The sequence below is a fragment of the Syngnathus scovelli genome, chromosome 16, assembly GCF_024217435.2.
Source record: "Syngnathus scovelli strain Florida chromosome 16, RoL_Ssco_1.2, whole genome shotgun sequence".
NCBI lineage: Eukaryota > Metazoa > Chordata > Actinopteri > Syngnathiformes > Syngnathidae > Syngnathus > Syngnathus scovelli.
In genome coordinates this window covers 4,458,580-4,485,684 of record NC_090862.1, presented here as the reverse complement: position 1 = coordinate 4,485,684, position 27,105 = coordinate 4,458,580, and the positions used below count along the sequence as shown (strand labels likewise).

The window sequence follows — 27,105 nt, the reverse complement described above, 5'->3', positions numbered from 1 at the left end:
GAAGAATTTGATCACAGGTTTGCAGACTTCAAGACACACAGAGCCACTTTTAACATTTTTGCTGACCCCTTCTCCTTTGATGTTGAGGATGCCCCCCCTGTTCTGCAGATGGAGCTAATTGACCTGCAGTGCAATACTGAACTCAAAGCCAAGTTCAGGGAAGTGAGTGGAAGAACCAGTGGAGCTTGGACAATTTTTGAGAGAACTGCCCCCCAGCTCCCCTGAGCTTTCCAGGATGTTCAAGCGGACCATGTGCCTTTTTGGCAGCACCTATCTGTGTGAAAAGCTCTTCTCCACAATGAACTTCAATAAGTCAAAGTACAGGTCCAGAATTAAAGATGAGCATCTTAAAGCCATACTGAGGGTCTCAGTTGCCTTCTCCCTCAAGCCAAATGTGGCTCAGCTGTGTGAGAGGAAGCGTTGCCAAGTCTCTGGCAGCAAGGAGTAGGAGGAAGTAGAAATGAAGCCCATGTTCTGAAGAACTGTTCCTGTTCTTCATGTTCTGCATGTTCTGACTGTTAATTTGTTCAAATTGAGAAGATTGGATCAGGACCTTTTTTATGGATTACTTTTGTGGATTACGATTTGATGCGGCCCAGCCTCACCCAGACTCTACCTCCAGCGGCCCCCAGGTAAATTGAGTTTGAGACCCCTGTCTTAGTTGTTCGTTGGTGAACAGGAAATGTAATTCACGACTCGTTCGTGAACGGGAAGTGACGTCATTTTCTTCTTCGTGTTGTTTTATGGCGAGGTGGCACCAGCTTCAATGGGCATTACCGACACCTACTGGTTAAAGTCATATGAACTGAAAAAGTACAAATCACAATAAATAAATAAATAAACAAACAAATAAATAAATAAATAAATAAATAAATAAATCTGACTGAAACCGTAATATAATAATTTTTGCTTTGGTTTTTGCTGAGACTGGAAGGTTGTGGGTTCAAACCCCGGCCGGGTCATACCAAAGACTATAAAAATGGGACCCATGTAAAAATAATTAGATTTACACGTTTTATTCTTCACTTCTCTGATGACGCCGTTGTGAGTTAAATGAAAATGTGGATTGTTATATTCTATGTTTTTATTTGACCTAAATTCATCAAGTCATATTACAAATTACCACTAGAGGGAGATGTAGGAGAATGTAAAATGAAGTCACAAGCCACAAGTAGAAAATATTGCAATAAGCTTTATTTGATTCTTTTTCTTGAAGTTATTATGCTTTGTTCTTACCTTTCCAATAGGGGTTTTATTCGGCATTTTTGTTTTTATCTGCAAGGGGTAAATCAGCATTCACAGTCAGTTTCCATATGTTTTCAAACAAAACATTTTTTTAAAGATTCTTTCACAAATTATAAAGTTTTGTTTGATATATGTTTAAAAAATATAAAAGATAAATAATACCATTCCATTTATGTCTATTTCATATTAATTTAATATATGAAATATTCTTCCAATTTACTGCATTTAAGTTTGTCACATTCTACTATGTGACATTAAAGCAACTGTAATTGTAAGGAGCATAAACGATAAAGTCATTTATGGAGGAAAGACCCTCATCTTGCATTCTTTCCCATGCTTTCCTATCCTTGTGTCAATATAGCTGACAATTCATCTATTGATACAGTAGTAGAATAAAAAAAAAAAAATAGGAAGGCAAAATAATACCATCTGCCACATAACAAAAGAGTTTGTTATAACAAAAGCGACAGTAGAGAAAAACGTCATGAGAGTTTAAAAAGATATTCGACAAATAAAAAAACAATTTAGGAGTATATTTTATTTATGATTGGAATATTGTAGATAAACTACATTACATTATTTTTTTTCTTGCAGGTTGGGGTAGTATACACAATTTCCCCTAATTAATAAAAGTAAAGAAAAACAAATAACAATGGTCAATGATCTTAAATAGTGTATACATGGCTTCTGTTACAGTGTGTTACTTTTCTTGATGAATTATCTTCTCTGTATGATTGCTAACAACTTGAAAAAAATGTCATAAGAACTCAGTAACAAGTTGCCAATGTTAAACAATAAAAACAGCAAATAATCAAATGACACTGATTGACAACATTGTCAAACATTAACCATTAAACACATTAAAATTGTACAACCTGTGAAGAAGTTTGTGAATAAAAAAATGAACAAGTGGTAAAATGGCCAGCCCATAAACTCCATTGTGAACCTGAAATTGATTAGAACATCAAAGTTTTATTGCAGCTTTGTGAAGTATGGGTCCCCAGTGTACAGAAACCGCAAAATGCCAATTTTCACATTCAGTAATTCACATAATTATCATGTGGAGTGACAAAAAAAAATTCACTTAATAATGCCATATCAAAACAATGTCGTACTTTTGAAATTTATGCTATCTAACCAGTTGACCTCAGGGTTAAGTATTGATTTGAATAATGTGACAGGAGTCTCTGTTTGCATCATGGAGGGGCAAAGGTGTTGATTTGAAAATATCTGAGTTCAAACATTCTTGCTACTAATGGTGCTTTCATCAGTTTTATATACTTGCTATAGAAATATGAGCAATCGCATTTTAGCCCCGAAAGTAATTCATTTGATTTCAGCTCTCTTCTTTCGAATATTCAAAACAGACATCATGTTTGGTGAAGAAAACCCCAGATATCCTAGATCAGGTGTCAAACTCAAGGCTCGGGGGCCAGATACGGCCCGGCACATCATTTTATGTGGCCTGCAAAGACAAATTGTGCATCGACTACTAAAATTACAGATTGTCTTTATTTTTTAAAAATAGAGATATGACTAACATTTTTTTATTACCATTCATTTTTTTAAATAAATAGTTTTTACTAGATTTGAAAACTAGAAATTAATCAATTTGGGTGTCTGACTTGAAGGGCCTTGTATGGTAATATATAAATCGATTTTTTTTAATGTTAACTACATTTGTTTTGAGTAAACAATATTGCTAAAACCTTAAGAAGAAAACATCAATGTGTAAACAAAGTGGGTTGATCAAAAATAAAATAACACAAACAAAATATAGTCTGTGGAAATACAGTCTAAATATGCAGCAATGGACTTGATGATAAGAAATACATTTAGAACATGTCCGGAAAAAAAAAAAAAGCAACATTAACTACAATAAACAACGTATATTAATAATAATTTATGACATAATAATTATGATAATTAGAGGAAATTGAGGGACTCAAGCAGGGAGGCAGCCAAATGAAGAAGAAAAATAAAACTGTTGCACATTGACTGTTGGTTATTACGGTAGCAAAAATAGAATTTCTATTTGCAAGACGAACCCGCCATTCATTCATTCATTGGTTTCCATACTATTAGTATGCAGAGCTAATCAGAATGGCTTGCAGAGCTCATGCAAAAAATATTCATGCTTATAAACCATGTTAAAGAAATATTCAGTTGACATTTTGTCTTCTGACTAGTTCATGAAAGCCCCGGCTTGAATACTACTTTCTTGGCTTTCGTTTCTCAACACAATTCCCCTGAGGTGTGGAGTGTTTGACGATGAGAATTTTATTTTAAGCGTCACATATTTTCAGGAATTTATTGCCGTGGATGTTCTCATCCAAGAACATGATCTTGGTCAAACACAAAATAGCGTTGATGGATCATGATGTACATTTGCATTGAGATGAAATGATTTTTTTTACCCTTTTTTTTTTTTTTTTTACAAAAAGTAAAAACTTGAGTCCATTTCATGTTTTGATATCTTTTTTCAGTCTTGTTTTCGCTTAGACTCATGCCATGCAATTCAGCTGAAAAGGCGCAGTAGGTCAATATTGTAAAATTTTTGCAAAAAGAGTGAGACAGAGAGTATCTATACTAGACAACACCTCTTTTTTTAAGCAGATGTCACTTTTTTTTATTTTATTTTTTCATTTATCTACATGTCTTTGGGTTAATTTAATCACTTGTATAGCATGAGATGTCTGTCTATTAATTGTGATACAATTCAAGTCCCAGGTTGTCCTCTGAAAAGTTGTGATGATATGAACTAACTGTAGCTGATGTTTCTGATATGTGTGAATCGAAATCCTCCTGCAGACTTTGTTCCTGCCATTTTACCTTGCATAGTACTTTGAATGCTAAAGTGGACATCTCAAGGAAATAATAAATTCACCATCACCTAATACATTGCAACTCATGTTGCATCTCTTATATACATGTAGTCCAACGCCTTGTCAAAGTGGTTTGAAAAGGAATAGAACTACCCTTAACTCGTGCAAATAATAAGGAACAGAATGTCAAATTCAATGTCAAGTCACATGATGAAAGTCTCATGACCGTCGCATGAAAAAGAAGTTTAAAGTGACAGAAGAATTTGCTACATAGTGTAAATAAAGAACACAAGTATAAAAACAAAGAAAAAAATTGGGATTTTTTTTTTGGAAGGACAGTCTCTTGGATGGGGTAATGTTCTTCATGCAGAAGAGCAGACATTCTAACATTTATGGAAGAAGCTGGATTGAAGTTATCCCCCCCCCATTGCATTCATGCATATTTACTGCATGTCTTTGCATAAATCTGATAAGCGCATGGCTTTCAGAATAGCTTTTTTTTTTTTTTTAAGAAAGAGAAGCACAGAAGTCAAGGGAAAAATCATAAGCTAAACATGTTAATGTTTCTCTTATCACAAGTCTCTCAAGCTCAATAGGAAAGTTGCTATACAAGACGTATGAAACGTAACCCCACCCCATCCTGCAAAAATAAACTTTCCCACCCCTGCCCAGCCCCATTACAGTACCTTAACGTGGTCTTTACTGACCAGTAGCATCATAGCATTTTGGCATGCATAATGTCAGCATGTCCAGCCTCTTCTTGCATTCAAAGAGATTTTTTTTCATGCTTTTGTTAGTGCATATGCATGTGCCAAAACATACTTTCACACTCACACACACACACAACTCGTAGTCGATATCTAATCAGCTCAAGACTAAAATCTTATCAAACACCCTCACGTTATTCTCATACCAGAATCCTTATTGCTTGCGATGGAAATCCATGCAGTTACCTACAATGCACATTTTACATGTTATTTACAGAATCATGACATAAGTGGCACACATTGTGAAGAAATGGTGATGGGAGGTTGAAGTGTATAAATAAACTGGGGAAACTGGTTTTGATGTGTGCCTGTGTGTGCACAGCGTCCATGCCAAATAAAGTGAATGACATATTTGTCAGGGACCCCAAAAATAAATAGATACATAAATGAATGAAAAGAAATAAATAAATAAATTAATTAAATACATTTCTCTGGAAAATGGAAACTGTTGCCTAATATTCACATGTAGAACAATGAGCATAAAACCCTGCATGACCAAATACCATTTCAATCAGTCCATGTTAAAGCTGCCTTGAGTTGACTGAATCAGGGCCCAGTCACACTGACATAGTAATGCAGGTCAGCATTTGTGCAGGTACAAAATGTTAGCATGCACAGTACTTAGGCTATAGACGTTGAAGAACTTGCCACAATATTTCTGCACCTTTCATCAGAAAGTCCCACCTTGCCAGATATTTTTCACTTTTGTTTTCCTTTGCAGCATAATGGAGACTCAATGCAAAAAAAAAAAAAAAAAAGAGCCAGGGACCTATCTCGTACAGTAAGTTATGCTGAAAGAAACTGCAAGGTTGACTCTTAAAAGTTCAGAAATGTGCCTGATGAACACTTTGCTCTACATTTGTCTTATTGGTGCACAATCAGGGGTGCATCAATCATCAAGAAGGCTTTTCTAATGTCTTGCCCGACTTAAGCACTTAAGACCAATATTGATCTCCTTACCACTCCATCTTGCCGAGAATGAAAATAAGCAGATTTGATGAAGCGTAACTCGTTTTCCTGTAAAAATGTAACTCTGTCTGGCAAGCTTCTAATTGGGTGTTCAGAACTCTCGATATAAAAATAGAAATAAAATATTCACAGAAAAACTTTTTTGTGAGGATAAATTTTGTCACATAATATATTTTATATTTATTAGCTTTAAATACTCATCAGCCTCAAATGGGGAGCAACATTTTAGTAATCGTTGGGTGGCTTCACACTGGATTCAAATGATCAGGCTCATTATGAAGCTTCTACAGAATTTCCTGATGAGCTAATTAATCAGTAGGGCTATGTTGAGGAGCGATTCTTCTAAAACAGCGGACAAAAAGATGTTGCGTACTGCGAAACGATGAATCCAACTTTGCAGTATCCCTTCGTCTTCTCAACAAATTTGTGCATCCGTGCAGAGGTAGATGCATGCGCACACACAGACACACACATGAACACTAATCCATGTGGTTGAGTCAGATGACAACCTCACAAATCCCGCAGTGCAGTCTCCTTTTGCTACTTTTGCATATTTGGATGTTGAATGCAGTCTCTTTTTTTTTCAAGTTCCTCCCCACGTGGCGTGTTGCTTTTGTCCATTGCTCCTTTACCATGGGCTGTCGCTCCAGTAGCCGTTAACAGTGCCTCCTACTGAATTGCCAAGACAAGAGATAAGATGGGGTAGGGTGGGAGTTCATGAGGGTTACAACAGGGAAAGAAAGAGAAGCCAAAAAGGGTGTAAACTCAAAATATTGCCACTGACAGCCAAATCACACTGGAGTCAGTGCAAAGTTGTATCGCTGTTGGTGGTGATGGGCGATGAGATGAAATTCTCGTATATGGGCTGAGCTGCAGAGTTAGTGCGCTTAGAATAAATATTGGCAAATTGCTATGTGAGAATATTTACATATTGTTTCATCAAAAGTTTTTTTTACCCCCCTTTCCTTTTTTAAGATTTCATGGAAAACTAAAACCCTAAAAAAAAAAAAATCGTCCTTTTGCTGGCTTAATTATCCCCCAAAAAATTGAATCGACAAACTTGACATTTCCTGTTTTATTGCCGACTTACAAATCAAAGCAATTAAAATTCACTTATGAACAGTGCAGCTCAGTCTTCTACTGAGATGCCACACGAGGAGCATGTTGGGGGTGATGCAGCCATTTTGCTCCCCTTGGCATCCCATAGTTTTCAGTGATTGGCAAAATGTATGACTTGTGACGCACTTTCTGTAGGCATTATGATTTTTCAGACTTCAATCCGGCAAACATTATAATCCCCACGATGAAAAGACGTATTGATAAATGAAGCTTTGTGCATTGAGAACAAAACATTGACATATTAATGACAGCAAATAGAAAAGAGAGATTTGCATCCAAATAGAAATATGTGTGACTTCTGACATGAGAATTATTATGCTGTTGTTTGTATAGCAAAGTCAAATAAAGACAATGAGTAATTGGGATTTTTCCTTTCGGTTTATTGAACACCTTTAAGAGGTTTAAAAAGTGTCCAAACGAGTCTGGGAATTACTACGACGACTGAAGAGGATACAAATGAAAGAAGATTCAATTATTTTTTCTCAATAGTTCCAAATTCGTCACAACGGCTTCCCAGGTTCAGGGTCTATCCAAAATGAAGAAAACTTTTATTTATTTGATATTGCGGGTACACAATGCAATTATTCTGACTCTCTTTACTCATCTTACCTAAACTAAGTGAGAACGAGAAATGTGCTACGTGCATTTAATAAAGTGACTTTCATTTCTCATCACGTAGAAGGTGCAGAAGTGCCACATTTTCTGAAATGCTTTTTACCTACAATTTCTATTTTCGATCTACTTGTATGCTATTATTATTTTTTCCGTTATAAAGTAAAAACACATGCTAGAGTTTAGTGTGTTTTTTTTTTTTTGTGTGTATTAAGTGGTCTGTTTCACGTCTAAGGTCATTCCTCAACATTAACAAATACTGTATTTCATAAATGTTGGATAGTTATTCTTTCTATGCCACTGCTTTATTGAGGTACCGAATAATTAGAGCCATGTTTTTTTTCCCCATACAAGGAACCGTATTAGCATTAGGCTAATAAATCGAAAACAATGGGACATTTCAGTCCCGCTGTTGTCCAGCAATTTTTTATTTTGGTGTCGTTCGCACAAGATTGAAAGTCTCTAACCTCAAGTTAAATTGAAAAACAGCATAAAGTGGTGCAAGTGCAGGTGCAATTGACAGAGGCAAGAAGTAGCACAAGTAAGCTAACCGAGCTATAAAGTATTAGCCTAAACTAACTTAGCCTCTGTCTTTGTTAGTCAGGCAGGTATGTTAGAGAATTTGAAAATACACTTGCAAATCTACCTACCTATATTTTTTTAATTCATTTTCATTTTTTTCTATTTTTACAATTGTATACGTGTCTTTGTTTTGCACAAGTCTAAATGTTTTTTTGTGTGGTGTGATATTTCCTTGGTATTTTTACTGGACTACAAGATGGAGGGAATGGGGGAGTGGCATCGCCTCAGCCCGGGTGGCTCGAAAGGCTCAAAAGTGGAATTGGTGATAGGAGTGAGGCGCAAAGGAGCTCCCGTCATCCCAGAGATGTTATTTAGGCTGCGGGATTTCTCATAACCTGTGGCTACATAACCAGGTTAGAATACCAAAAAAATAATATCGACCATAATGTGCATTCATGACAAAGTAGTAATGTAAGCAATGTTTGTTATGGAATTGCAATGTCGATTTGAAAGTAAACAGATGTTAGATACATTGACAGCAGCACACAAGAGCAAATTGAAGCCATTTGTTTACGGACAAGCATTTGATAAGTTCAAAACAAAATCAGCCCAAATGAAAGGAAATAGAGGAGAAGACAGACAGGTAGACAGAGGGACAAACAGATGGACGGACAGACACAGGACAAAACAGAAACGTGGGTTACAAAAAAATCAGTTGCCACGATATCCCTTGAACACATTTTTTTTTTTTTTTTTTGTGGGTCACAACTGTGTCCAAGGGACAATACAATTGCTTACAACAAATCTTGTTTTTGGAAATTCAATAGTATTTTTTTTTTTCCTCCATTTTTAGTGTGCATTTCTCCTGGAGAACACACTATGGTGCTTCATTTAAGAACAACAACTGTGGCGAGCATTATATGCATGGGTAAGTCATCTGGAACTGAGCTCAAACAGAATTAGAAACAGAATTGGTTGAATATTTTGATTTCTAAATATAGTGTTAAATTCGCTTTTATTTTATGTGTCAATTTTTTCTCAGAAAAATAACAGTAAATTATTGTCAGGCGATGTTTTTGCAATGCACCTACTATAATTTATTTTAACAATATACAGGAGTACTATATTTTGACTTATATTATACATGGGATAACAGTGGTTGGTGTTGGCAATATTGATGCTGCAAAATTGGCAGAATTATTCAGATTCATTCGAATCGGGTGTTGCCCGGTTCGTGTGGATTTTGGGGAAAATCTCAATCCGAACAAGGAAGCAGGTGCTTGTTCAGTGGCAAATACAAGACTAGACACAAAAATGGGGACTTTAGATTATTGCTCCCTTACTCCACAAGACACAGAAAGTTGTCTGGTGTTTGGGATTGTCAACTTGTGGTCCGCGGTGGTACTGCAGGTGGCCCGCGGAATTGGAAATGGGAAATAATTGTAACATTTAAAAAAATATATATATATACTATATTATGTAGACTTGATTTATTTTCCAGCAAATGGTGCATCAAATTCGTGCGTCATTACTAGAATTGCAAATTGTGTTCACTTTTAATTATATCTTTTTTTTTAAATATATGTCCAGTTTTTACTCGTCTGATTTGAGTTATTTGTCAGTTTGTTTTGTATCTTTTACTGTATATCATGAGGTGCTCATACATTTATTTGGGTTGACAGTCATAATGGCCCTCCGAAAGAAGCTATGACTACAATGCGGCCCGCCAAAAAAAATTGTTTGACACCCCTGCTTTAGAATATAAATGCCAAGTCAGAAGCTCCATCGTCCTAACATAGCAAAAATGTTGCAATAGGGCAATACAAAAGAAAAACAAATTACCAAAATCCCAACTATGTTTTATCCAAATGGGGCCAAGGTTGCTGAGGGCCTGGACTACTCAGTAATACAAAAAAAAAAAAGTCAGTTCAGACAAATCTGTTTGCCAATAAAGAAAATCAATAACGTTTCTCCAGAAGGAGGTTGGGGATAGACAAGAAATTATGGAGACAGGGTGGCAGCCAGAGAGGACTTCAAACTCAAAGCAAGTATGTGCCTAATGCAGCATCCCATTTCCTTGTTTTACCTCCAGCCACTTACTGATTAGCTTTCTCATCACATGTACTGTATGCCTGCTGCTTGTTAATGTTGTTGAGGAGGAGAAATGTACCGACACTGCGCAACAATCTTTCTTAAAATATTACCTCTGCAATGTGAGCTGGCATTAGAAGAAGCGGGTCTCTCTTAAAAAAAACAGTTTGATTGTATTTGCACCAAAAAGTCATTTAACACTGACAAGACCGATTCCATGTGTGAAACATTTGTGGAAAATTAGCATGATCCAAAAAAATTTAAAAATCTACATGATGTGGGAGATTTTTTTTTTTTTTTAAATCATTGTCAAAAATATATTTAGGTATACATAAAGCCATATATGATTAAAATTAGCTGTTGATTGAATTAAATTTATTGCAATTTACATGAATGCCATAATCTGGCAAAACATTTCTGGGTCTATTAAATTTCATTACTCCCTCTCTGTTGCTATCAATCACCTTATTTTTATTTATGTTTTTTTTTTTAAATATCTAGCATATTCTAGAACTAAATTATAATATACTGTACAATTGAAGTTACAGACAAATTATATTTGAGAGAAGTCCGGCATCCGCAAGTTTATTAGTTTGTAAGCTTTGTTTATCAGCAGACAAGCATGTTGTTTTGTTGTTGGCATTCGTATGGAGATTAGTATTGACGCTTGGAAATGTGCACTCAGTAAAACGGCTACAACCATTTGCGAGTAGTCGTTGGGACTCTTAGTCAATTAAACTGTCACTGTACAAGTAGTGTCAGACGGAATTTAAAAGCAACATTTCAATCATACAGTGGAAGTTGTTGAGTTACGAGCAGCATTGAGGCTGCAAAAAATAAAAATAATATTTTTCTTTTCTGCAACCCGGATATAATGAGAGCAATATCTGTGTCTGTTTTCAACAAAAGCTTAAAAAAAAAACTCAAATGTACTTTTTTTTTGCAACCAAAAGAATCTTGATTTATGTAACACTTGAAATATTATTTAACAGAATTACCCAAGTGATCAAAAATCAGCGTTTGAGGGCACCATGTGACATCAATCAGTAGTTAATGTAATGTTTATATTTTGGTATAAATCAAATAACTTCCCAGTAAAATGGAGTCAGAGTCTGCAATGCAATTCTGGACTGCAGTCCTCCGTAAAATAGGTAGTGCTCTCGGAGGACTGTGGTGTAAAAACTGTTCTGGGCTCAGTTCCAGAGGAGACAGAGAAGGCCAACCAATCAACCGCCAGCTCTCACTAGCCTGGCACAACAATGCAAGTGCAACAGTACAAATGGGCCATTTTCACTCTGGTAATAATAATAATAATAATAATAATAATAATAATAATAATAATAATAATAATATCTAGACTCGCTCAATCATTTAAATGAAATCTTGCTGGTTAGTACAATTGATAATAAACCATTTACATTGCAAAATCTGCAACTAGAATAATAAAATAAGAATGTTTTATGTATAATTTTGTTGTGGTTTTATAAAACTATCCCAATGTTTTGTTTTGGTGCCCACTATTTGTAGATACCAGAGTGAAAGGAGACAGGGTTTGAAGAAGAGGAGGAGGAGCAGGATGAGGGAAAGACAGCTGAAAAAGACACGACACATACAGGGATGAACTAACAGAGAAAAGAAGAAACTAATTGGCTGGAAAAACAAACAGATGGATCATGTAACCAGAAGGACAAACAACCAACATACTTTGTACAAACACGTGACGAGTTAAATACAGCACACTTTAATATCATGCAATCTTGAATCTGAAAACCCTGAACCCCCCCCCCTACCCATTACCTTAAAGCAGCATTCAGCACTGTAGGATCAGTGTCACAAATATACAAATCTGAATTCTAAAATTCAAATCTGATGTGTGATGATTTTTTTTTTTTGCCCAACTGCCCCTTAAAATATCAACCATTAAAAATGTGTGAAAAAATTCACATTTTGAATACAAGACATTTGGAAATATGACTTTGAGGAGGTTTATGTGGTGAAAAAAAAAAAAAAAAAAACTCAGGATGAATGTCTTAGGTATCTATATAGAAGAGTTATTTGACAAAACGGCCTTATGTTTATTTTGCTTTAGTGAATTTAAACATAAATTTTTACACTGATCTGTCTTCCTGCACTCCAATAAAACCCCAAACCGCCTTAAACCAGTGGGCTACCCTGCATCGGCAAAAGTTCTGTGAACCTTCTGCTTTTCCAAAAGCCACTTGATTCCCCTACCTTTTCGAACGTTGCCATCTGTTGTACGCTGGAATTCCCCAGCACTCAATAGGAAGCAGGCCCGATCGTGCGGGTAGCGTTCCCGACTGGTGGTCGAACCGTGGCCCCCAATGGCCGGGCTGCGATCATCTCCCAAAACCTGGTCAATAGTGGGACAGTCTTCATTTGCTAGTGCTGCTGCATTGGCTGCCGCATCACCATTTTGTTTGGAATCTGGGGGTGGAAAGAAATACAGAGGTAGAAAAATATTTCCAAATTGATCCAATTAAATAGCGGACAACAAATCACATACCTGCCCTGTTAATTTCAATGATCTCCTCTTGTGCCAGTGGACAATCTCCAGCACCCATCATGCTGCCAGATCCCACCATGCCAGGCCCTAGAACATTGCCCATGAGCCTATGCGGCGAGGCGGTCGCCATGGCGAGGGCATCTGGTTTGCAATAGTTGGGACTTCCTGGCTGTGGTGCACGGGGTATATGCTTGTTCCTCTTCTTGGGGAGCTTTTGCTTAGCCATGGCCAGGGAGTAGTACATCCCGAAGTTGTTGACAATGACGGGAACAGGCATAGCGATGGTCAGCACACCGGCCAAAGCGCAGAGGGCGCCAACCAACATTCCTGACCAAGTCTTGGGAAACATATCTCCATAGCCCAGTGTTGTCATGGTCACCACTGCCCACCAAAAACCAATGGGAATGTTCTTAAAGTCTGTGTGGGCGCCAGCAGTCGGATCATCCGGGTCAGCACCGACGCGTTCAGCATAGTAAATCATGGTTGCGAAGATGAGCACCCCAAGTGCCAGGAAAATGATGAGCAGCAGGAACTCATTGGTGCTTGCCCGCAGAGTGTGGCCCAGTACCCGCAAACCAACAAAATGGCGAGTAAGCTTGAATATGCGCAGAATTCGAACAAAGCGAACCACGCGCAGGAAGCTGAGCACATCTTTGGCTGTTTTGGAGGAAAGGCCGCTAAGCGCTACCTCCAGGTAAAAGGGCACAATGGCCACAATGTCTATGATGTTCAGGGCACTGCGGAAGAACTCTGCTTTGTCAGGGCAGAAGATAACACGAAACAGCACCTCAATTGTGAACCAAATGACGCAGACACCCTCAACATATGTCAGCCATCCATCTGTCACCACTTCAAACACTGTCTGTAGAGTGGAAGCAACACAAATAATAACACTGAATAAACAAATTCATCAAGTCACATTTTACTGCACTGCAGGATGTGAAATTAATGCCAGTAAAAACATTTCATATCAATCAAAAAGTAGAGATTCATTTTTATAATTGGTATTCTTTCTCAACCTGAAAAGCTATCATAAAGCAATACCTGATTTTTATTCATTAATATTCACTTAACCTTTATTTTTTTTACCATTGTGGGTTTTTCTTTCTTTAACAAAAAGGATACCAACAATTTTGTCCTGATTGACTTATTAAAAGCTTCAAAATTCAAAGTTTGGATAAGCATAAACCTGAATTTGAAGATTCCAATCCTCTTTTGTATTTTTTATCATTTATGTCATTTAAAAGCTCACAGTGGACACATTAATTAACACTAACTCATTAAAAAATAAAAAATAAAGTACCTCCTCCTGTGTCACATTGCTAACAGTGACGTTCTCGGTCAGGTTGTAAATGGTGTAGAAGGCTTCGTGGGTCTCCAGACAAAACGTAGAGATGGAGAGGAGAATGAAGAAGAGGGAGCCAAATGCCACATACTGCAGAGGGAGAGGAAAAAAAGGTTTCCAATCAATTCAAAACCATCTTCATTTTCATCATCTTAGAGTAAACGATTTCAAGACAGCATCATCTCTCATTTCCGCCTTAAAACTGTTCCATTTTTTTTTTTGGTTCATTGTGCAAGAGTCAGTTTGCATTTCTGAGCCATTGCACCATGTGAGGCTGTTATACAGGAAAGCTGCCGCTAGGGGGTATCTATAACACCATGGAGAGTGTGGAGCAATGATCTAAGTGCAAATGGCCTCACTGCTGCAAATCCATTGATTTCAGCACACTCAGCAGATAGAGAAGATGGATAAAAAATAAAAAAAAGACAAAGATGATATATAAGATTCAGATAGTTATATACAATACATGAGAGGAAAAACAAGGGAATAATGATTTAACATAGCTAGAGCTAAAAAAAAAATGTGATAGAGAATATAGAGTCTATCATTGATCAATATTAACTCAATATTTACCCAAATGCAGTATAGTATATTATTCCATTTTTGCTAATCATCCATTTATTTCAGGAAGCTTTTTCTGGATTAATCGTGTGTGTGTGTGTGATTCCATTCCTCTTTGATACCGCATCCCCCTGCCCCCAACCATTCATTCCCCCATTTGCTCGCTCTTCTCCTCATTTTCTCTCCTCCACTCTCTCTCTCTCTTTCTCTCCTTACAACCCATTTTTACTCTCTGCTGCAGTAAGATGCTTTTTCCCTTGCGTGCATTTGTACAGTGATGTTTTCCCCCTAAAGGCTGAGATAAATTGCTACCTCGTCTTACAAAAATAGAACGTACTAACCCCCGAAAAGAGTATTTAACCATTTTTGTCAACATCTAAAAAAAAAAGGCTATGTGGCAAATGCCAGTGCCCATAGATATACAACAGCTAGTGTTTGTGTTTAGCTCCATCCATGATTGATTTTTTTTTACGAGTTTGACGTGGATTAGGTTGTTACAAACATGATATGCAACTATCAAGCCAAATTTTATAATTGGGGATCCTGCATGAATTATAAAACACATCTACACAAAACCATGTATGCTAAACTTTTCTGCATTGACGTTTTGGATGATTTGTGCCATTCAATTCAGTTTTCATTATGTAAGGTGACGAAGGTCATTTTTAATAGCTCGCAGAAGTAGGTATTTTATAAGCCATATCTACATTGCACAGACATGCTGTGTGTTTGGAATTTTATGACAGCCGCCCCCACCCTACCTCGTAAAATCAAGCTGTTCGGAAGATGAATGAATGAATCTGTATTCAAAATCCCAATTTACAACTCAGATGTGCCCTTCGGTATTTTAAGACTCAAGTGCATGACTAGATTATCGCATTTAAATGAAATGAGAGAAGCCGCTTTCATTGGGCATGACCACTCCCACACTGACGCAGCCTTCCCTTTCTCAGATCCGCTGACCTGCGCTGATCTGCATAATTACCAACAATAAAACTAACCCACCTTTGCGCAGAGTTGTGTTGCTGTGCAGTAATTACATCATTCCTATTTCCATAAAAAAAAGAATTAACTCATAATCTGCAAATATAATCCTGGTGTTACGTTAGCGGCCTAGATACATTTGTACACAATCTTGTTTTCTTGCTAATAAAGCTTTCTCATTCAACTTATCTTTGGGTTGATGAACCATTTTGTTATCATAACACATATATGTATACACACATGGCGCGTGTGTGTGTGCAGGGGGAGGGGATTGTAAGTGTGTGTCAGGTCAACGATGAAGACAGACAAATGAAGTCTTGGTCTAATCCAAAGAGAGCACATTGAGTCCCACAGCTTATTAACCATGGTCTAATTTAACAGCCCTATCTAGAGCTGTCCTGGTTACACAAAATTTCTCTATCTCATGCAAACATGCACACACACACACACACACACACACACACACACACACACACACACACACACACACACACGCACACCAAACATGTTTGTAAAAATTCTGTATTCTTAAAATGTTATTTAAAAAAAAATTAAGCTGAATATGAAAAGCTCTGTGTATATAATATGCAATATATTATTTATATATACATATAATAATAATATTTTAAACGCTATTAAATTTGAGTGTGGTAATTTAGTGCTCTGAAGTTAAAAAGAGTCGGATTTTAAAGAGCGCCGTGGTGAGTGTGGACGTTGATATAATGGAAATTCCTCAAACTCCTAATCCTAATCTTTTTTTATTGTACTCCCAGTTATTAAAGATACACGACACATACCGCAGTAGGGAATCTGCTTTTTGCTTCCTTATATTCCTCACCGGTCCTTCTCTTTATCATTGCATTCCCTCGCTCCTGTCATATAATGTGACCTAAATCTCTTTGCTCTTTTCTTACATCACTAAATATAACATTTCAGTTAATATTTGTATTTTACTCTTTGTCAGGTTATTCCAGTGATCAGTTTTTTTTCTGGAACCAACAACTTTGTCCCTGTTTTAAAAAAATTGACCTTAGTCAGCTTCAGAAATAATTATCAGAGACAAATTGTACGAAGGGTCAACCAGCATGTGAGAATCATGGGCCACACTCTTTTGTGTCAAAGCAAATGTTCCTGTCCCAGACACCGACATTTTCTAATTTTCCGAATACCTTAAGCCACAATCGCATTGTAAACGCAACCTTGAGACACACCAACGCACCGCTTGGGTGAATTCTGTCTGAAAAAGTCAGGCAAATAAAGACAGCTATATCGTTTACAGCGCCGATGAGTCAATTTGCCGGGAAGGCAGTGTGAAAGCAGCTTTTGTTTAAATCTTATTAGAACATTCCAACCGGCCGAGTGGCTAAAAGTCAATTGTTTTGCTGTGACATCACATTTTAGCTCTTAGCTAACATCCACTCCCGAAAAGAGCAGCTAATTAAAAGGAAAAGACAACCTTGTAAAAAGCTTGGATGTGCAGTCAGGGTAGTAATAATAATAATAATAATAATAATAATAAAAAATAATAATAATAATGACAATAATAATGATAATAATGATAATAACAATAATAATAATAATAATAATAATAATATCTGTGAATTACAAATTTAATGTTAACGTGTTGAAAAAATGTGAACCCATTACTTTGAAGGTAATAAGTGCACGGAATGCAATGCAGATCTAAGCTTCTGCTGCTTCCCTTTAGTATTAATATCATTGGCTTCCGTGAACTGAACCTAGTATCATCTTCACTGGTGGGGAGGGGGGGGACTGTTGGTCTATGTGAGGGCTGCCTTATAGTTATTAATAGCTAAAATAGCGGCGTAAAGCTTGTGTAATAGAAAAGGTGCTTTAGGTGGAGGAGTCAGTGAGGAAGTGTGTGATAGCACTTATTTACTCCCACTCCCAATATCAAATATGAATTCAACGGGTCCCTCTCTCGTTGTCATTTAGAATATTTTCTGACCGTGTCATCTTGTCATCTTGAAGTGCTGCTACTTTTTTTTTATTTTAAAAAGGAAAAAAAAAACTACTTTCACTATAACTCACAAAATCAGTCAATAATTTCATAATCCATCCATGTAACAGCAGTCCAACAACAGTACCATTTTTTTTTTTTTTTTTTTTAATAATGATGTCACCTTCTCTTTTGTAGCAGTGATGCAGCACCCGGAATGTCCTTTCTAAGACTGCAGCACGGACACACACATACACTCATGCACACACACTCTCATGCACTAACAATAAATGCAGAGTGTCTCCACTTGAGTAAAGGGCACTTTTCAACAAATAGTCTGTCTGAATGGTTGTAATTGTGTTTACCCCCCCCCAATCTAAATTAAAACAAACTGTAAATTAGATATATAGAGTAGAAGCAATGAAGTGAGACACAACCTACAGTGTATATATGTAGTTTGTTTCTATTGTGTTCTATTATGTATGCATGAGTTGTTCTTCCACTCTCAACATGCTTACAATTGCTTTTGCCCTGCATATTCCACTCCATTGCTCTCCTTAGAATGTAAGCATATTGTAATTGGGTCATATACCGTATTGGCCCGAATATAAGATGATGTTTTTTTTGCATTGAAATAGACTGAAAAAGTGGGGGTCGTCTTACATTCGGGGTCTAGACCCATTCGCTAGATGGTGCCAGGTATCTTTAAAGCGAATGCTGAACTTAACTCCGCAGGCCAATGCGAACCCCTGTCATGAAGAAGGAAAATAAAAATAGCGGTAGCACGAAGAAGAACAATAAAAAATAGCGGTAATAAAGAAAAGAAGAGAAGAAATAACAGAAAATGGAAAAACTAGAAGTCATTTATTTACAAATGTGATTGCACTTTAGTTTAGATATTTAAATGTTCAAATATTAAGATGTGATAGACAGTTTTTGCATGATTTGAATGAGGCAAAATAGCTTTTTCTCTCGAATATATTGTTATAATAATTTGTTTCAATTGCACTGTAATTATTTTCTGTATAAAAATTAAATTTGGTGTTCAAAAAATCTTTTTTCTTGAAAAAGAGGGGGTCGTCTTATAATCAGGGTCGTCTTATATTCGGGCCAATACGGTAGTATATATAAATATATATATATATATATATATATATATACTACCATCCAACAACAGAAATGTAAATATCACCTTTTATTTGCCCTTTGAAATACAGTTTTTTCTGTATGCTCCCCCAAATTCTTTTTTTTTTAGTCATGATCGGCTAACCAACTAACTTTAACCAGTCAATCTCAAGTGTGCATAAGATTAAGCAAGGCTCTTCTAGTAATTATAGCTTGGCCATCAGGAGACACATGCGTAAGCAAAGCTGTACACTGCACTGAATCAGCAAGGTGACGGACGGGTTGCTGGTGCAAGGAAAGGAGATCAATGTAATGAAAAATAAAACAGCATCAATGTCTTTTCATTATAAATCTATACCACATCATCACAATTCATCTTCATGAGCAGCACTATTTCAAATTGCTGGGTGCACAACAAAAAAAATGATGTAGGTCATTTATTCCCGCTGAGCTTTCCGTTGGACACCTTTTAAACTTCAAAAGAAAAGGTAATGCAATGTGTGACACAATAATGAGACTTGAAATTGGAAGGGTTTCCTGTCCCTCTTGAGTGCTCAGCAAAGTCAAATAAAGACATTTGGCCAAAAATTGGAGAAAATATATACATGCAATCGATAAAAAGCTCATTTTTCCTTTCCTTTCCTTTCCTTTCCTTTCCTTTCCTTTCCTTTCCTTTCCTTTCCTTTCTACCATGAAAAAGCATGTCTGTCTGCTTGCAAGATACGAAATTCATGCTCAAGACAGCAGGAAAGAGAATATTAAGAACAGCGGGAGACAAGTTTGCCAGCCTTCGACCTTGCTCCGCTGCAATCGATCTTGCTTCCCCACTCAAGTGGCCAGGCAATATTAAAGAAAATATTTTTTTTAAAAAGGAAAGGGGGAAAAAAAAAATTGAAGCACTACTTTATACTAATCTCAAATGGCAAATTGTTTGTACATTGATTATTAATGGGTTTTTAAATATTTATCAAGACTGCATTAAGTCATTGGTCATTGGGTAAGCAGAGCAGGAATGACCTCTTGCTTTAGTTAGCCCACATTTAACTCTTTAACTGCAATTATGTGCTAATTTCTTAATAAGACAATTCATCCATTCACATTCCATCCATAAATTCCTTAGACTTTTGTGTCAATGTCAGATATTTCTGTATTGAGACCGTACCATGACAGATAAAAATGTAATATATTGCAATATTTTTACTTTGTCTCAGCCCTCAATATATAAGCTAGAGGTGTCAAACTCAAGGCCCGGGGGCCAGATACGTCATTTTATGTGTCCCGCGAAGACAAATTGTGCATCACATTCACGTGTCATTACTAGAATTGCAAATTGTTTTCACTTTTAATATCTTTTTTTTTTTAATATTTGACCAGTTTTTACTCGTCTGATTTGAAAACGACTTATTTGTCAGTTTGTTTAGTAGCTTTTACTTTTTATAATATGAGGTGCTCATACATTCATTTGGGTTGAGTCATGAAAGAAGCTATGACTACGATCCGGCCCGGGAAAAAAATGACTTTGACAATCAACCAGTCATTTTATAAAACTGCCCTTATTTTAAAATGCTAAGCTAACAAGTGATATATTAGATTATTTCCTAAAAATTTAAAGTAGGTAAGAACATTAAAGCACAGCTACGAATAAAAATCATGTCTTATATGTATATGAGAATAATTACCTACACATCCCTAGCCTACTCAAACTGCGCAGTAGCAGATCATTCTGCAGTAATCCACTTCACACGGTTAAAAAAAAAATGAGGTTCTCCGCACAACCTTGTTTGGCTGCTTTGGCGTGTGATGTTGACTGTGTTGCGGACCTTGTGTGATGTGATAGCATTAAAGATCATGCAGAGGTTAAATACTAGTTCTTGACGTGTCATCAAATACAGTGCAGTTGTCGCTCTCTCGTTCTCTCTCTCTCTGGTGACAGGGAGAGAAAGAAAGCTCTGTCGCAGCATTATCCTGAAAAGCACAGAGGGGGAAGGGAGACCCTGGTGGATATATTGCCTATGGCGCAACAAAGCAGCAGATAGGGAGCTAGAAATTGTTTAAAAAGGGGGATCATTGCAAATAACTACGGTAATGTAGAAAGAGAAAAGAGGAACAAGAATATATTTGTTCCCATCATCCTTATTTGGATATTTTTGTGACAGATGGGAGAGTATGAGCAAGCTGTGTTGTCTTCAAGGCCACAATAAAGAATGAGAAAATAATTTGTATTTATTGCTGCCAGGGGTTTATTTAATAGTTTGGACTCATGGGGTCCACTCAAAGCATGCACGTTAAGATATTGAATGTTGGTGTTTATGAGCAATTAAAAAGTGTGAATTTGAGAAAGTCATTCTATTTTCTAAAACAAAGTCCTTCAAATCCTTGACAGAGATTATTATCTATAACAAGGAAATAATCTTATTGGTTTTACCGTGTCACTCCAATTCTACTTTAGCTTGGTGTAAGAACAGAAGTGTTAGCAAACTCATTATGTTGAGCAGCATGCAAAAGTGATTTGATGTTCTGCCATTCGTGAATGGACTTAGTAGTCATTCAGATGCAAATTCTCCATTAGAGAAATGTCATTCTCAAATGTTTTTCCAGTGATTAGAATGACGGTTTTCGAAGTTTTTATAATCACAGTGTGTAAATAGCCCCCCGGTGTAAATTAAGAATGGATCGGTGTCAATTTAGACACCCACCCGATTACAGTCAGTGTAAATGGTCCATCTAAAGATGACCATTAAATACTATTTAATTTAAATATGTATTGTAATCTTAAAGTTACTGCTTAAAGTTAAAAAACAAATGATCTTGAAATGTTGACCCATGAATGAATGAATGAACGAACGAACGAACGAACGAACAAACGAATGAATAAAATATATAAATAAAATAAAATAAATAAATAAATGGGCAGACGGACAGATTAAAAAAACAAATGAATAGATGGGCGGACGGACAAATGAAAAAATGAATAAAATAATAAATAAATTGCTGTACTTTGTATGCTGTACTCATTATGTCAGTATTATTTAAGTGACCCTAATATCTATTTTTAAAAAAAAAGAGGATTGGTCAGTCTGTCTTTTTTATATGAATAATTCTAATCCCTCTATTTATATAAATACTGCTAATTTCAGACATGTATTGCAAATTATGCCTAGTTCTCCCTTAGGAACAAGTTATTACCATCCCATCCACCTTGTATGAAGAAGGTTGAAAAAGAGTGAGGGCAACATACGCATGAAGGTTTTACTTCGAAAGGAACACCATTCAGCTGTGACATCCGCCTGAAGAAGACCAACAACCCCATCAATAAGAGGGTACGAGTAACCCACCATGCCGAGCTCAGCGAAAAAATAAATGGGGATTATCGGGGTGTGTGGTGAAAACGACCCCCAGTTTGTCCCTATTGTTTCTTCGTATCCACCCAAACCCCCCCCCCAACCATAATCACCCCCTTTTCTCAGAGTGTGGCTCTGCTGCAGAGTACAGCGCAGTCAGCTACTACAGGCACTGCAGTGTTATGCTATAGCACAAGCAGTCAGCTGGATAAAATCCACCAATGAAAACGGAGGTAGCTGAGAATGGATGGGTGAAGAGTAGACGAGGGGGTGAATTTGGGGGATCTGAGTAGCAATAATCTGCAATGGTGAAGCAGTTGGCTAATTTTCAGTGGTGATGACTTGAAATTTCCCAAGTGGTTAATCAAATTTGAAAAAAAGCATCGGAATCAACCGAAGGCTTTTGAAGGTTATTAAAAGCGCGTGAATGGACTGAACAAGCGATAGCATGATTTTCTCTGATCCTCTTTCAACATTTCCTTGGGCTATAAATTGAGCTAATCAGGCGCAAGTGAGGTGCTGCCAGACCTGAAGTGCTGCGGCTGTTACTGCAGATGCTGCTGCACTGGCACCCTCCCCTCCATCTTCCCAAGCTATCTTTTTCCTTGTGTATTGGCAATCAAAACGTAGACTGCACTACTTTCAAAGTCACCTCTGCTTTTACGTTGACGCTACCCTTCACCTGCTATCCAATTCCTTTTTGTTTTACTGTCATCCCTTTTTGGTTTCCCCATCACTCATTTAGCTGTCCTCTTATTTCCAGACCCATATCATGAATCATAAGGTAGAATTTGGCCAGAATTGAGAAAACTGTAGTTATTTCTAACATTTACTACACTAACAATTAAGGGGAAAGATGGGTTACAAAAATCCATATGGAATGCCACAACAGTCGTGGCTAACAGCTTCCACTGTGGAGATGCAGAGTGACCATCCACCTCCAAAATTCCTCAGACATGCGGCTGTGGTGTCCTTGCGCAAGACAATACCGCAAACTGCTCCCCCCGGTCGCTTATGTAACCTGTGCGTGTGTTTGCAGAGGTCCAATTTTGTGCATGTGATAAATATTAATAGAATAGGATCAAGGTTCCTAAAGTGCCATGCAAAATTTGAAAGTTGCATGTCAAGGTGAAGACGCCATCATTTTCCAGTGATGAAAAAGAGGAGAAGTGTGAAGTCCATAGAAGAGGTTATTAAACTAAGAGTGAAGATAAAAAGTCTCCACACCTTCTATAAATCAAACAAAGAGAAATAAATTATTTTGTGTGACCTGTCAATTGAATGGGAAATATATTTTGTGCTAACACTGACTTCCATTTAGAACTTTTCATAATTTGCTCTACCTTGACCGAGACCCCAGCTCAAGTTAAAGACTTAAGATTCTGCCTTGACCTTGACATAATAATAAAAAAGTTAAAAAAAGAAAAATAAACACTTGAAATAAAAATCTGAGAACGATCCTGATTATTTGAATCGGGTAGTTGCAGTGGAGATAAAACAGGCTGGATGGATATGTGAATCAGTCAAAGGAGTTCTCTAGGGAATCAATCTGGGACTGCTCCACTGTGATCTGCTCCGGAAAGATGGAAGATACAGTGCGACAACTTGAGCGAGCCCACAAAACTTTTGTTTTGACCAATTAAGAAAAAGAGTGACAAAATGGCTGGACCAGCTGGTGTCGTTCGGATGCTAACATCATAGCGTTTCATAATAGTTAGCGTTTTTTTTTTTTTTTTTTTAATTGCATCCATACATTCATCCACCATGTTTGTCCGATTCCCCCGAGCATCAGCATTTCTTATTTTTTGACACAATCGCATATTCCGCCCCGAAAAACAGTGCTGCTTTGTGATTGGTCCACACCACCAGCGGTTCGGTCGGTCAGCAAAGTCGGGATAAAATGGATTATCTGGGTTTTGTGAATTCCACGACAATTAAGCTTGCAGGCAAAATGATAAAAATAATGAAACGTTCATTATGGCACACACATTTTGTATAATTAATCGTGATTGAATATTAGCATATTGATAACCTATAGCTAATGATTACAAAGAATATCAACTTAATATCCTTCCTATACATGAATGCAAGAAGAAATACACACCTTAAAACTCCTCTCTAAATTACTTATCAGTGCCCTGAAGGAGGTTTTACAATGTCTGCAAAATTTGTAAACACTGCGGTCCCCATTTTCATTCTCAGCCCAAAGCACAATCTAACTGTGTACATGGTGATGTTTTCTTTGTTTTGGTATCTTTATTAGTGTTTTTTTTTTTAAGAAGACTGAGGATTGGTAAAACTTTGTTTGTTTGTTTAACGGACCCCCTGAGCTATCCTTGCCCCCCCCGCAAAAAAATCTAGCACCGCCAGTGGTGCCAGTCTACCAAAATAGAGCCCTGGATAGGTCGCCAGGGAATCACGGGGCACATTAGAAAAAGACAACCATGGATTTTGTGTTATAAAGATAATCTTTTTAAAAAATGTGGTGTGTTTGCCAGATTAGAGTTCCGTATAATTCTCCTGCTGATACAGGAAATTGAAAGCTGACAGTTTACAAACACTGATTTCAAGGGCGAATGCTAGGCCTTTAAATCAACTTAATTTAAAATGAGCGGCGTGGGTACAGGAGTTATGGCAAATTGCCAAATGCAAAAATGACAGACATCCATTCGGTCAATAAAGTATTACAAATTTAAATCAGAAAGCACAACCTTGAGTGTTGTGTTATCAATCCATCATGATACAGACTCATGCACAGGCACGGACTGAACCTAAAGCGGAGATGCATTTATCATTACTGAGGAAATATGAAACTGGATCCAGGGCAACATGCCTCACACATAAGTGCCATTGAGGGACCTTGCTGGCATCTTGCATTAGATCAAGATGGTGAACCATTGTAATGTTCCTTATTTGTTTAGTAGTCTTAAAAGGGGACAGAAAATATTAATAATGTAAATGCATGTAAAAATGCTAGACATGGGATGCTTTGAGGGGTGCAATGTTTCTCTTGAACTTTTCTTGCGTCAACTTTTTTCCATCTTTGTCCATTATTTTGCTTGCCAATGCGGGTTTGAGGAAACTTTTCCCGCAGCAATGCGCAATGGCGAGACAGATGCATGCGCATAAACGTGCAAGCAAAAAAAAAAAAAAAAAAGAAAAAAGGGAGAATAGCTTAAGCCGGTTCGGCTACTCACCCGGGCGTATTTCGATGAGTAGGGGTCCTCAAACAGCGCCCACATTTTGGGCTGCCACACCTCCCACCACGTCGCCCTGCGGCCGTCCTCCTGCATGCACAACCGCTTCAGGTCACCATCCGCTCCGCCGGTAAGAGCCGGGTCATCCTCCGGCACATCTGGCTCGGGGGTCTCGAAACTGTCCAGCGCTTCCTCGGCGTCGCGATGCTGCCGATAATTCATCCAGCAGCATGCCTCCACGTCCGTCTCATCAATGCCCCAGAAGGCGAGTTCTTCCTCGAAGAGCGGCCCGCAAACATCATTAGGACAATGAAGTTTCCCAGTGCGGTAGTAGTTGAGAATAAATGCAAAAGTGGCTGGGTGGCGATCAAAAAAGAACTCGTCTGACTTGGGGTCGTAATCGAAGTTACTGTAGGCGTCGGGCTCCGTCAGCCAGGACAAGCGCGTACCCGGAAGCGTCTTCAGGGTGCTCCGGTAGGTCTCGTGTCGGATCCCGCCGCAGTTGATCACGATCTTCTCGCTATCTGACGCCGAGCAAGTCATGGCTGCGATCAGGCATGCTTCGGTCGGTGCGCCCGAGTGATGATGGTGGTGGTGGTGGTGCAATTCTGATTCTGCTAATAGCTTGTCCCATTCACTACCGATCCCCGCTGTGCATTTAGTCCCTGTAAGTGCATCCTTGCAAGGTGTCACGGAGATGAGGAGGAGAGAGAGAGAGGTAGTGAAGGAGGAGTCTTCCCTGGCGCCTCTCTGCTTGTGGCTATGAGAGAAATCAGGTTGAATAGGCTTAAAGGGAAACTGATTTTATGAATCAAATACATATTGCGAAAGGTTATTGGCCAATGATTCATATGATTGGATCAAATGAGGTCAAAGATGATGAGATATAAAGTACATCCGCTGTGCGTGTCTTGCGTTTTCACAAAATCACGCTTATCTCCAAAAAAAAAAATGAAAATTCACATATTTATATTCCAATCTATTATCATAAGAATAGTTTGGCATATGACAAGGCATGCAAAAAATCTACGATGCGTCAGTTTTTAAAGGTCAAACTTAAAAGCAAAATCTCCCAAAAAACTAATCAGCTAGAAAAAAGTAAATACATTATTTTAAATCATTGTCCAAAATACAAGGCACACATCCGATTAAAATTGCCTATTCAACATTGTTATAGTGATTAAATTGAGAAGTAGCGTACAAATTAAGAGATTGCTGAGCCCATGTTTTAAAAAAAAAAAAACTATTTTGGAATGAGAAGTGCTGTGCTTGATGAAAATGAGTCTCCTAAAGCTCTTGTCTGTCCTTTTTGACCGCCCACGCCACCACCATCCCTCCTGCGGCACTACTCCCTTCCTCCACTTTCTTTCAATCTACTAAAACACTTGGTTCAGTTAGAGCGGAGCAGCAGGGATATGATGGAGTGTTTCACACCCATCTCTCTCTCTCTCTCTTTCTCTCTCTCTCTCTCTCAAAGTGTATGGATGGATCAGTGGTTGGATTTCTGAACACATGTGTAAGTACTGCGTATGCAAAAACATGCACACTCATGCACAGTTAATTATGTACATTAATATGCTGACTCAGGAGAAAAATGACTTTTTGCTGAATAGAGCCCAATGAGAGCTAGAGTAAGTAAAACATGTATACACAATTCTCAGAGGACGACGCAGCAGAACTACCAAATGCGTCACGGATGTTTTATTTATGTAAAAGTTGAAAATGGATGGCTGGAATGCCGGGGTCGAGCAAACGAGGCCTAGTAGATGTGGTCATAGGTCGAACTAGCAAGCGATAAATACGAAGATACTTATGCATGGTTATAAGTAAATAGGACGTCCTGAATAGGAAAACACACAATGCTTAAAATCGATGATGGCAAAACAGAGTATTTTGAGACCAATGACAAAGTTTGAAA

At 37.6% G+C, this 27,105-nt stretch overlaps 1 protein-coding gene across 3 annotated transcripts; it reads right to left on the bottom strand.

Annotated features, from left to right (window-relative positions):
- Positions 1-1,176: 1,176 nt before the first annotated feature.
- On the bottom strand, positions 1,177-27,027 carry LOC125983241 (voltage-gated potassium channel KCNC1). 3 transcript variants are annotated; one of them, XM_049744338.1, is made up of 5 exons: positions 25,188-27,027; positions 13,978-14,109; positions 12,675-13,536; positions 12,383-12,595; positions 1,177-8,460 (listed from the first exon to the last, which is right to left on the bottom strand). In XM_049744338.1, exons 1-5 carry the CDS (start codon positions 25,728-25,730, stop codon positions 8,309-8,311), a joined length of 1,902 nt encoding a protein of 633 aa, XP_049600295.1. In that variant the 5' UTR covers positions 25,731-27,027; the 3' UTR covers positions 1,177-8,308. The 3 variants fall into 3 exon arrangements, with proteins under 3 accessions (XP_049600295.1, XP_049600296.1, XP_049600297.1); XM_049744339.1 differs by having other exon boundaries at positions 1,177-6,478; XM_049744340.1 differs by having other exon boundaries at positions 1,177-6,475.
- Between the last annotated feature and the right edge of the window lie 78 nt (positions 27,028-27,105).